General features: G+C 40.5%; 1 protein-coding gene across 2 annotated transcripts in view; it reads right to left on the bottom strand.

Moving 5' to 3' along the window:
* LOC141773450 (cytochrome P450 3A30-like) overlaps positions 1-12,858 on the bottom strand; it is a 302,943-nt gene that overhangs the window by 275,867 nt on the left and 14,218 nt on the right. Inside the window, exons 10-13 of one of the 2 annotated variants that reach the window (XR_012595115.1) lie at positions 12,079-12,239; positions 11,742-11,968; positions 8,267-8,429; positions 7,541-8,160 (exon numbers count right to left, since the gene is read on the bottom strand). Coding sequence is in view for 1 of the 2 variants with exons in the window: in XM_074645320.1 (XP_074501421.1) it covers positions 8,086-8,160; positions 8,267-8,429; positions 11,742-11,968; positions 12,079-12,239 (626 nt within the window). In the remaining variant the exon portion in view is untranslated. Of the gene's footprint in view, positions 1-7,038; positions 8,161-8,266; positions 8,430-11,741; positions 11,969-12,078; positions 12,240-12,858 lie in introns of those variants that run through there. The other variant, XM_074645320.1, reaches the window with a different exon arrangement.

The raw sequence follows: 12,858 nt of genomic DNA, 5'->3' as shown, positions 1-12,858 counted from the left end.
TGAACTGAACTGAAAGTGAAACGTATCTTTACTGTTTTTGTCATCTGAGCCTGCTGGCTTTGGAGAACATAGTTTTACTTTCAGTTCAGTTCCCCGTTAGAAAGGGAAAATAAGCTAAATATAGAGTACTAAATTTGCTCCGGTGTCGGTACTCCTGTATGTTTCTCCAAGTTGGGGGGGCATGCCGACCGTCATCTAGGCTACTGTAAGTAATACACCTACTATGGATAAGTAACTCATACAATTCTGTATGCATGTTAGTTTTAAATAAGTAACAACAAAAGTAAAAATGACAGTGAAAGAGCTCTTTTTCCCCAAAACCTTGAGACTTAGAGGAAAACAATGATGAGGCTTACAGGTCAAATAAAAGCCAAATAAAGCCAGGCACATACTGCTGTCCTGCATAGTGAGGACATTTTACTTCAAAGGACTGCTTGAAGGATAAGGCTAGAATGAGGTTAAGGTTACTGTTGACGTAAGGATTGGAGTTAGTTGAGATGGTTAAGGTTAACTTAGCATAACAAAGGTAAATGTGTCTGTGTGTGAAAGCACCCTCTGAAAAAAACATCTTTCACACTAGTCACAGCAGCATGGACTTAAAGCTGCAGTAGGCAGAATGCTTTTTGGCATCATTGGGCAAAAATTCCATAATAACCTTTCACAGGGTTACCATATTTTTAAACCCCCAAACCAGGACACTTAAGCACTTAAGGGACACGTCCACGCGCGCACGGGCATGCGCTAATATGCACGCACCATAGGCGTTTTCATCAGGATGGCTAACTTGACGCACCTGTGGCGCATTTGAGCACAGAGTGAGATCAGAAAGAAGGTATTATTATAGGAGGAGAGTCATTAGAGGCTGTGACAATCAAGACTTATCACATTCACTACTTTCTCCCCCTTTAATCACAGACTAGCCCCCTCATGATGCACTGCCAGTTTGGGAGTCCTGTAGAGAGTTTCCCTCAGAGGAAACGTATTGTTGTCTGGGCCTACGAACATTATTTTTCAACTTGTTTCGTCTCAGGATATTAGAATTATAATGGTGGAGCTCAGAGGACATTTTGTCCAGGATGGAGACACCGTCTGGGTGAAAGATGGAACGGCCGGTCCTGAGGGAGTTATAAGAGGAGCTAAATGCCTGTTGATGTGCAGAAGGAACTGTGTAGAATAATTAATCAAAACAACACATTTGATGTGCACATAAGCACGGAGGGTTCTGTGGATCAAAACTACACTAAATGTAACCAGCAGATATCTGTTGCGTCCGTGCGTAATTGTGGCTTGACCACGCACAACATCACTCTCTATAGAGACTGCAGCGGTGCGCTGTGACAATTTTCATTTTACAGCTAAACTACAAGATGATTCTGAAAACATTTGAGGCGAGAAATAGGCATTACAGTATAATTCACGGGGAGCGGAAGGGAGTTATAAACCCTCCAATAGTGAGCTGCATCGATGCCGCCCAGCCGCCCTTAAGTGGTGGACACAAGTGCGTGGCGGCTGCGTGGCGTGTTGTTTTTTATTTCGGCGTCCATGTTAACAGGTTAGAGTGGACACACTGCCCGCATCGCGCGAGACGCTCGCGTCTCAGCTGCGTCTCTCAGCAGCAACAGACAGGGAAGGTAATCTAGTGACAGTAAATTAACTTCATACCAGCAAGACTTTACTACAGTTTCGAGGTCTATCTGTAGAATATGTTACGGAGATGAAAAAAAGTAAAGACTTATTTTTAAATCAACACTTCCTGCTTTCATTTCAAAATAAAAGCCCTCAGGCGTTTTTTTCTAGAGACAGAATCCCTTCATTTGTTAACACAAGGCTTTTATTCTGAAATATGAGCAGTCAGTGCTGTGGAACACGCAGTCACTTTGAGAGCTCTAAGAATTGATAAAGTGTGGGGTTTAAATCAACACTTCCTGCTTTCATTTCGAAATAAAAGCCCTAAAGCGGGTTTTCTTTGACCAGAATTCCTTCATTTGTTAACACGAGGCTTTTATTCTGAAATATGTGCCGGACAGTGATGTGGAACAAGCAGTTTTAATTGTGGATTATTACTATTATTTACTAATAACCATTTAAATTTAAATTTTTGTATTTTAAAATGAAAATCAAATAACCACTCATTTTTTGTTTTTTAATACCCTTTTGTGAAAGGAAAATCGAATGACCAAAAGATACACTGACCGGTACCCCTTCAAATAATGATGGCATAATGGCATGTAATAAGAAAAAAGTAAAGACTCATATTTCTTAACCTTTCCTTCTGTGCAATGTCAAATAAATAAATTAATGACTTTCTCTTTTTCTCAGTCTCTACTGATTGAACAGAAATAGTTTGCAATGTTTGTTATAAAACCCATACATGCTCCATTTGTCTGTAAGTCTGTAGACAAAAACACTATAGAATATATAGAATTATTATAGAATATAACTCACCTTTTATTCTGTGTCTCTTCAGCTCTGCCTGGTCTGTGTCAATTTGGCTGCCTTGTCAGAAAGCCTCCAAGTCCACACCCTATATATAGAGAGCGATAAGCAGTTTGAGCGATAAGCAGTTTGAGTTAAAGACCTGCCCCTCACCCCTAATCCAAAGTGCAAACATTGCATCACAAAATATGGTCCAAAGTCTAAAAGATGTCTAAAAGTGAAACAGAACAACAGAACAGTAACATTGAAATTCCTTTTTTAATTTCCTTTTCCAACATAGTAACATGTTCTTCCTTACGTTGTCAGGTTGTGTCATTTCTGTCACCTGTTTAGGGAAAAATGATAATCCTTTAAAACACTATAACCACTTACAACCTTGCCAAACCGCCACCGCCGCCTCACCTTTCTCTTAATTATGGGGAGAGGTTTTTCAAATTTTCAAATGATCAACCTCTGACAAAAGCACAGGGTCATTGCTCAACACATATGAACCCTTCACGATAAAGGTCTTCAACTTCTTCCCTGTGGAGTAACTGGAGAAATATCTCATGATCTATCTGGGCTTCACACAGACCGTCACTACGGTCTCTACCACCCCGAGCCAATCACGAGCCGAGCACGGCCGCAGCTTTATAGCGTGAGCCACCTAGCTGCTACGTTAGCACCACGTTAGCTGATTGGCTTGAAAGACACAACATAATATCTCTATAAATACATTTCTGATCACATTGATACATGTTTTATTACACAGGCTGGGGACAGCTGGGGAAAGTTAAAGTTACATCTCCTCTCTCGTACAACTCCCGAGCCACCGGCTGCATGACTACTTCTCTCAGAGCAGCTGTCAATCACAGCTATCATGACGTCTCACCCCCTTTTAATTGAATCAAGTAACTAATCAAAACCAGACTTATCAGAAGAATGACCACTTGAACACACATCAGCATGATAAGAACTACCTCAAATGAAACCATCTTTGGGAAAAATTTATTTGACGTGTACTTTGACTTTTTAGTTTGGCCCATGTCCCGTCCACTAACATGGAGAGGGCGGGCTTTATGAGCTATACTGCAGCCAGCCACCAGGCGATCGAGATATTTTGGCTTCACTTTTGGGGAGCTGTCATGTCGTCCATCTGGTCTGCGGTCTTTACCTTGAATCATGCTGTACTTCTACCAATCCTGGAGACCTTATATCAACAAAGTCATGTGACTGACCTCAGGAGGCTTGGCTCACCGTCTATAAGAGCATCCCGGTGAATGTGCCTCCTCCTCTTTGTAAGTACCATGGCTGTATTTCGGCCCACTATAACCAATCCATCACCTTGGTGAAGGGGCCTCGTGTCCCTAAGGATTGTATGTAGTTTCCCTGCTGTATATTTTGGAAAGTGAGCCGCAAGTGTTAGTGAGAGTGGTTACGTTGTTGATGACCCTTTCTCCCTTTTTAGGTGGCTTAAAGGGACTGTTTGTAACTTCTTACACGTATAAATCAATCCGGGTCAGTGTCCCATGCGCGCTCGCGTGTGGCTACGCTGTTCAGACAAGACTCCAACACAAACTACACAGAAGCACCAAAACCTCTTGGTTGTATCTAGTGAAGCCCGTCTGTTAAACAGTGTTGGCCGCAGTCGGAGGACGCGGGGGAGACCGTAGCTTTGGTCTCCAGGACCGGAGTCTCTGCTGTACTCTGCTCCTCTGCTCCTCTGCCTGCTTGCCTTCACTCACACATAACGCTTGTTCTCGCTCTTTCGCTCCACTCTCATGTGCATGCGCGCACACTCCACACTGCAGAAGAGTTAGTTTAGCTCTGAGAATATCTAGTGAATGTACAGTGGACGTTTGTGCAGAAATAACTGCTGCAGCTCCTCCAGACCAACAGAGGTTTCCCGTGTCTTGTGAAGTGACGGGGCTCCGCAGAGAGAAACGTTATCGTCTCCGACCAAAACTCCGGTGTCTCCCCTGTTCCCTCTGTTGCGGTCGGGAGGCTGAAGCAGGAAAAGCCAACACTAGGATCAGCATTGATTCATGGAGAGACCTTGGTCTGGTCAGCTAACATTACTGCCAAGCAGCTGAAATATAGAGTGATATTGTGCTTTTAGCTGACGTGTGTCGCCTCACTGTGTTGAGCGATGCTCATTCACATTCAGGTAGCTCGTGCACACCGGCGAGCGCAAGCAACAGGATGCTGACTTTCGATTAACTTAACGGCTACAGGTGTCGCTGTTACAACCAATTTCTGATTCTTACCAACAGTCCCTTTAAGACAGAAAAGTACTCTAGTCACCATATTTAGAATATCTCCAGAACGCTGTTTAGAGACCTACTTGAACTTGCAGGGTGCGATCGTATTCCTTTCAGATGCTGATGCAGTGGGTTGGGTCTGTTGATGAAACAGAGGCTGTGTTGACTGTGTGCCAGCAGTGCGGAGCTCAGAGACGGGGCGCAGTGGAATAACACGCCATTCACCTCATCCTAGTAGCTGGTAGATCCGTGCTGTGTTGGTAGCAACCGAACTAACGAGTCTAACATGGTGACTGATTATTGTATTGTCTAGCTCAGGGGTCAGCAACCTTTACTATCTAAAGAGCCATTTTAGGCAAAAAAAAAAAAAATCTGTCTCAAGCCGCAAAACATTTGATCATTGTGATGAAGGTAACACAGTTTATAGTCTAAGTATATAGTATATAAGTCTAATGCAGTGAGGGCCAAAGAGACAATGTACTACGGAGTATTAGGGCCACATTGAGGGAAAAAACATCTGAGATTTACAGAATCAAGTCAGAATATAACGAGAATAAAGTCATAACTTTACGAGAAAAAAGAAAATAACACGTAAAATGACTACTTTATAATATTATGACTTTATTATAAATCTCAGATTTATTTTTTTTCCTCAATGTGGCCCTAATACTCCGTCGTACCATCGTACCATAGACCTACAACAATGATAAATAAAAATGAAAATGTAAACAAAAACAGTTATTCATTTCCTTTTTTAACAATCCACAGGGAGCCCCTGGAGAGGAGCTAAAGAGACGCATGAGGCTCCGGAGCCGCAGGTTGCTGACCCCTGATCTAGAATACCATTTGCGCACTTGGATAGTATTGTAAGGCGTGTGCCGTATTTGTGACGTATTTCTGTAGGCTAACCAGGAAGTTAGCATCACCCTGGTTCCCTCCACAAAAAGCCAATGGGATTATTCTATTGGGTTTTGGATTATTGCAGAAAATCAGCTCTGTGACGAACAAACATTTATGATACTTACACGTTTTGTTCAGCAAGATAATCTCCACAAATGAACACCACTTTTATGATTTTTGAAGTGTGAATGCAATCACCAGAAGTGAAAAGCAAACGTTAGGCTATAAACAAACTACACCACGGTCACATGAACGTGAGTACAAACACAACAAGGCTGTAAAGGAGGACGAGTCGCCGTGATGGCGTTTAGTCGTCTCATTTAGACACTTGTTAGCAATCGCCTTTTTTAAGACACACAAAAGCTTTAAAATTCATGAGTGGGGTATTTATTGATGTAGTTTATATCATAGAACAAACGTTAAAATCTCTTCAGCTTGTGTTAACCACAGACCTTATTACAGGCATCTAACTAAAAACCCATTGACTTCCAGACGAGGGAACAGGAAGTGTTAAATGCTGACTCATTTCCAGGTTTTAGGACTCATTCCTGTAGCTCTCTACAGCCTATAGGCTACCAGTCACACTTATATGATCAATATTGAGCTCATTTTTGAGTTATGGAGAAGGGTCACTCCTTTTCAGACATAATATCTATTTATATTGATTGTAATATGTATTTGTTTATTGACAGCTTGCTATATGTTTATTGTTCATTTTATTTGTTATTCTTGATTTGTTTTTTTCTCATTTGTTATTTGTTTAAAATAATCAAACAGAAATAAAGTGAAATGAAATGGTTGTCACGGTCCACTCACATTTATCAACATGAATCCTATTAGTATTTTGTTCTGTCTATGTCTATGTTAAGCGTCCTTGGGTTTCTTGATATAAATCCAAGTTATTATTATTATTAGTATAGGACTGTATGAATATAATATGATCTCCTTCCCTTTAGTAAAGGATGGTCCAGTGTATCCACTGCTAAAGGAGAAGAAGCCCTGAATCACCTTTCCTCAGCATTTAGAGCATTCAAGCAGCTCTTTTCACGGCTGCTACTGAGATACTTCTTGGTCATTTCACTCCGTTAGGAACCTTCCTATTGGACCGCAGCCTGAGAGTACCACCACACATGAGTGCACTGGCTCTCAGAATATAGTTCATGGGACGTTGGTTGCCAGCGTGTCTCTGGTGAAGCTGAGTCAGCCATTAGGGGGAGACAAATACCAATAAATAATAGAGCTACAAACATCAGTGAAGTCCGTTCTGTCAGTATCATGATCTGTCAACGACCAGCAGCCTCTTATCTGGCTGCAATATGAAATAATAAACCTCATTCAGTTCAATGTGTGAATAAGTAGACTTTTGTATCAAAATCCACAAAAATGAGTGTCTGCAAAACAAAAGACAGTTGAGCTGAGTCATTAACACTATCATGTAAATTCATGTCCTGTACCTTATAAGGATATGAAGAAGAATTGTGGCATTTATTTTAAACATTAAAAGCAATTTATGGAAAAGCAGAGAAGTGAATCAAATAAATATTAAAAAAGTATAGTTAATTCAAATCTAGATAATAGTGAAAAGTATAGTAATGCTATCATTTACGTTATTTTAACAGTTTATTGTTGTACACATTATTACACTGTATATGCTCTATTAAGTATTTGTTAATGATTATTAAATGATGTGAAAGCCTTCAAGAAATTGTTTGTAAAACATCTATAAACATTATTTGGATGGCTGTTATAAGGTTGCAACTGATGATTATAATGCCTTGTTAAATGGTTAATAATCACTTTGTAAAGCATCTATAAACATTATTTAGATAGATAGTTAATAGTTTGTTAATGGTTAATAATTGGTTTCTGCCCCATCTATCTATCTATGTAATGTTTATAGATGTTTTACAAATGATTTACGTAGAGCGAGCACAAGCGCTGACTGTCGTTGACTTAACGGCCACAGGTGTTGCTGTTAAAAAGACATTTCTGATTCTTACATAGAGTCCCTTTAAAGGTTTACAAATCATATGGTAATCATTAACAAATACTTAGTGGAGTATATCAAATGTTACGTGTACAAAGTAATAAAGTAATCAGAATGTAATTGTTATTGTCTCCTATCAGCTATGATACAATACAGAATTTATAAAACTCATTATTTCACATTACACAAACTAATGATAATAATTAGTTAATATTATCAATTATCATTTCATTGTTTTTTAACAGTAAAATAACTGTTAACTAAGTTTAATGAAATATAAATTTCCCATTTATAAATGATGGTTATTATAAAGTGTCAAATACTTTTGATTCATCAACATTTCAAGAAAAATCAGATGTTCAAGGTGCGTTGAGTTAAATATGGTTTGAGTTAAATAATATTTAACTCATCGAGTAGAATAAACATTTGATATACAAAACTTGAAATATCATGATGTCAGCAGTTGAATCAACAACAAGCAATTCACAAGCACGGTAGAATTGGAGATGCTCCCCTCCTGGACTACTGCTGTCTGGGAACGAACTGGAGTTTTACTGGCTGTATCGGCTGGAACAAGGAGTTAAACTCCAACGGAATCTAAAGGGAGAAATTAATATCAAATCAGGGACATGACAGCGGAGTAGGAGGACAGTCTGAATGCACGTGAATGTGTGCGTTGCTGTGCGTGGAGTGTTACTATTACCACAGTGTCTTTGCACGTTTCCACGGTGTATTTCTGCAGGAGACGGACAAGGACCATCTTCAGGGTGAGGACAGCGTAGCGCATCCCGACGCAGTTACGAGGACCGAGCCCAAACGGCATGTACGCGTACGGGTTCACCTCCTCCCCGCTGTCTTTACTGAACCTGCACACACACAGAGAGGCACACAGATACTCTTAAGACCATGAAGACGGCGCTGAGAGAGCAGAGCTATGCATACTGGAACAAGTTGGAGTAAAAGCCATCATGATCCTACAAAGTATTATGTAATGTAATATTTTAAGTCAGGCATAAAAAGGTCCTGGCACTAGAGCTAAACAAGACTGCAACTTGTACTGATATCTGACAAATGGTAAATGGACTTGCATTTATATGGAGCCTTTCTAGTCTTCTGTCCTCTCAAAGCGCTTTACACTACATGTCAATATTCACTCATTCACACACACATTCACACACACACTGATGGCAGAGGCTGCCATGCAAGGAGCCAACCTGCCCATCAGTATCTGATCTAAATACCACAACTGTCAATCAATTATAAATAAAATATTTAATCGCGATTAATCGCATGATTGTCCATATTAATCACAATTAATCGCAAATTAATCACACATTTTTCATCTGTTCAAAATGAACCTTAAAGGGAGATTTGTCAAGTATTTAATCCTCTTATCAACATGGGAGTGGACAAATATGCTGCTTTATGCAAATGTATGTATATATTTATTATTGGAAATCAATTAGCAACACAAAACAATGACAGATATCGTCCAGAAACCCTCACAGGTACTGCATTTAGCATAAAACAATATGCTCAAATCATAACATGGCAAACTGCAGCCCAACAGACAACAGCTGTCAGTGTGTCAGTGTGTTGACTATGACTTGCCCCAAACTGCATGTGATTATCATAAAGTGGGCATGTCTGTAAAGGGGAGACTCGTGGGTACCCATAGAACACATTTACATTCACTGATCTGGAGGTCAGAAGACCCCTTTGAAAATGATCATGTCAGTTTTTCCTCTCCAAAATTCAGCGTAAGTTTGGAGTGTTATTTAACCTCCTTCACAAGCTAGTATGACATGGTTGGTACAGATGGATTCATCAGGTTTTTCTAGTTTCATGTGATACCAGTATCTTCACTCTAGCTTTAAAACTGAGACTGCTTCAACCGAAAAAATGCAAGTTGCGTTAAAGCGTTAAAGAAATTAGTGACGTTAAAACAAATTTGCGTCAACGCGTTATTATTGTGTTAACTTTTCACACACTGATGGCACAGCCTTTGGGGACAATTTGGGGTTCAGTGTCTTGTTCAAGGACACTTGGACATGTGGACTGGAGGAGCCGCGGATCGAACCGTCGTTCTTCCGATTGGTGGACGACTCTCTCTACCTCTAAGCCACAGCCATATCTTTTAATGGAATTGCAATAACCATCTAGTCACCAGTAGAGTGGACATAACGGTGAAGTTTGGTGCAGCTGCAGATGTTGAGTAAACCGTTCACTGTACGGAACATTAGATAGATATTACTTTCTTTTGTTTCTTATTTCTTACTTTTATTCGCGGGAGTTGAAATATTTCACCTCAAGCAAGACATTTGTGTGTTGTGTTGCAAAAGCCTATCGGCGTTGAGATTCACCTACTGTCGTCACTGACGTTGTGGAATCAGAAATGGAGGAACAAAATATTACAGCTGTTTGTGGTCACCTGGAGCTACGAGAGCTCATCATATTTTTACAGAACCCGGACAAAACGCTCTGTATAAATGCATGTCTATAAACCACAGACTGTCTATGGTAGAAACAACAACGTCGCTACCAAATATAGGCCTAGATGACTTTATGTTGAGTGTTGATGGAGTTAGAATAGCCTGGCACTCATCGATCCGAACTCCGTTCAGAAAACAAGCATTTTAAAAGTTCTTTGCTTGTCGTCATGCGGACAGACCTGACAAAGCAAGAATTCAGACTTTTTACAAATCTGAATCATTATGTAGTTATTTTGGCATCATCTTGATCTGTTTATTGAAATTAAATCACAGCTCAGTCCGTTTATTTTGGGTTCATACCGCAGTAGCGACGTGAGTCTTGCTAGATACAGTCAGTGCAATGGGACTGTATGTGAACACAGCTCGCCGCCGGGTGATGTTATGTTATTTTCTGACATATCTGGGACTTCCTCAACATGAACGAAGCAGCAACAGTGGTTATTTCTGCCTTGGTTGATGGCGGAAGTTGTTGGTACGGAGACAAGCTCCTTCTCCTCTTCGCGCGAATGAACACAATGATACCGCGAGTAAATCGAGGCGAAAATGTGCTTGGCTCTTGGTCTGAACACAGCATTAGTATGACAGCTGACCTGTGGCATGTCGTCTACTCGTGCTACTGTACTGTGGCGGTACTGAGTTCCCCAGACTTTAGTTGTCAGTCAGAAGACTGAAAAACAGTTCCCATCCACATAATAATATAAAATAAAATGCCTTCTTAATAATAATAATGAACAAATGCCTCTTCGCTAATGAACAAATGCCTCTATATCAACAAACAATTAAGGAAACTGAAATATTGGTTTGTGGTTTTCCTTTTACCCTCCTTTAAAGTTTTCCCAAATAAAATACACTAAAAGAAATGGGTATAAAGGGTTTCATTGAAAATCAACAAATGAATAGAATACAAAAATACAGCCTGCAGGCGTTAAGCTATTGTAAGGCAAGCCAGATCGTTGCAGAAATAGTACCTAAACGTCCCAGTGCAGGTAACCCAATTGGTTGGCACTTAACTTGTTTCCCCAACTAGGAGTCAACACTCTCAACAAACAAAACACAAAGATCACAGAATCCCAAAAGGGCCCAAAACAGACCAGAGTTTCTGGTAAAGCTGATAATACATGTTGCATTGAGTGAAGGAGAGATCAGAATGACACTGAGTGTGCAATTTCCCTCCTCTTTTAAGCCCTACAGAAAGGGCGTCGTTACACCCTGATTGGCCAAGAGGGGAATGCACCAAGCTGCTCTCAACTATCATTTAAGAGCCAGTCCCCACACCCTGCGCAACAGGTGAACTGAATAACCCTCTAATCACTCAGCAACTCAACCAAAAAAAACACCAGGGAAAAGGGAAACAACAGCAAGCACCAGAGAATTGGCAGCTGCCACAGTACTACATTTTAGCATTTACCATATCCCGTAATGTTACTTGTGGCCACTGTGTAGAAGTTGTCAGCTGCTGCTTCCAAGGTCAAGAATGAACTTTCAGTCCCAACTTTGAAGCCAACATGGACAAGAAGTGGTCAGTAAAATGTGACCAAACTCCAGAACCAGAGTGTGTGGACCTCGTGGTGGGAATGTTTTGTCAAAAGTCACATAGTCTCCACATTGTCTTGTGGAGGAAGAGGAGGTTCTCTCTCATAGATTCATTAATGAAGAGAATGAAAGCGTAGTACAGTGCATGTTTACCTCTCTGGTCTGAAAAGCTCAGGTGAGCTCCAGAAGCGTGGGTCCTTGTGTAACAGGTGCACAGGAATGCCAACTATGGTTCCTTCAGGGATGGTGATGCCGTGGACCTGCACCGTTTTTTTGCACATCCTCTCGAGCCGAGGTGCAGTGGGAACCAAACGCTGGGACTCACAGATAACCTGGTCCAGGTACTGAAGACCGAGCACATCCTCATATGAAACGGGAGCCTACGGGCAAAAGGTGAAGGAGGCATCAAACACAGAGATAAACAGATGAGGATTAGGATGTTGAATGATTTATTACATATGGCAACGGATCACATGCAAAGTTACTGTACATCTTTGGGCAGGCTGGCATCGAGTTCTTCCTGCAAGGTCTGCATCGCATCAGGGTTGGTGGCCAGATTGTAAAGGATGTACGTGAGAGTGACACTGGTGGTCTCATAGCCACCAAAGATGAAAATTAAAGCCTGGGAAAGGATCTCGTGCTCAGTCAAACCTACATCAAAGTCAAGAGAAAAGTTCAGCTAGAAAACTACTTTCACAAGCGCAGACTTTGACATTTATCTTCACACCAAACACATACAGTTCATTCATTCTAAAAATATATGAAGAAAATCTTGGTGTCTATTTCAGGAGCTTATTCAAAGTACTCTGCTACTGCTGTTATTATTGTTGATTATTATTCACTTAATTGGCTTTTAATGTCAAAAGGAGTTTAAAAGATAGGTACACATTTAATGCTTACATCTGACATTATCAAAGCCAATATCAAAATGATCAGAATCACTTAAAGGGGACATATCATGCTCATTTTCAGGTTCATACTAGAACATGTTTACATGCTTTAATGTTCAAACAACACTTCATTTTTCTCATGCTGTCTGTCTGAATATATCTGTATTTACCCTCGGTCAGTCCCTCCAATACAAGCACTGAGTGAGTGCATTGAACAAGTCAATAATTGGATGTGCCAGAATTTTCTTCAGCTGATCAAAGACAAAACTGTGGTCGTAGTTTTTGGAGCCCAAAAGGAAAGATTAAAGGTTAGTGCTCACCTACAATCTGTAATACAATGTCTGTAATGACCAAGCCAGAAATCTTGGTGTAGTCATGGA

This window comes from Sebastes fasciatus, chromosome 9 (genome assembly GCF_043250625.1).
Source record: "Sebastes fasciatus isolate fSebFas1 chromosome 9, fSebFas1.pri, whole genome shotgun sequence".
Taxonomy (NCBI): Eukaryota; Metazoa; Chordata; class Actinopteri; order Perciformes; family Sebastidae; genus Sebastes; species Sebastes fasciatus.
This window is presented reverse-complemented; position numbering and strand designations above follow the sequence as displayed.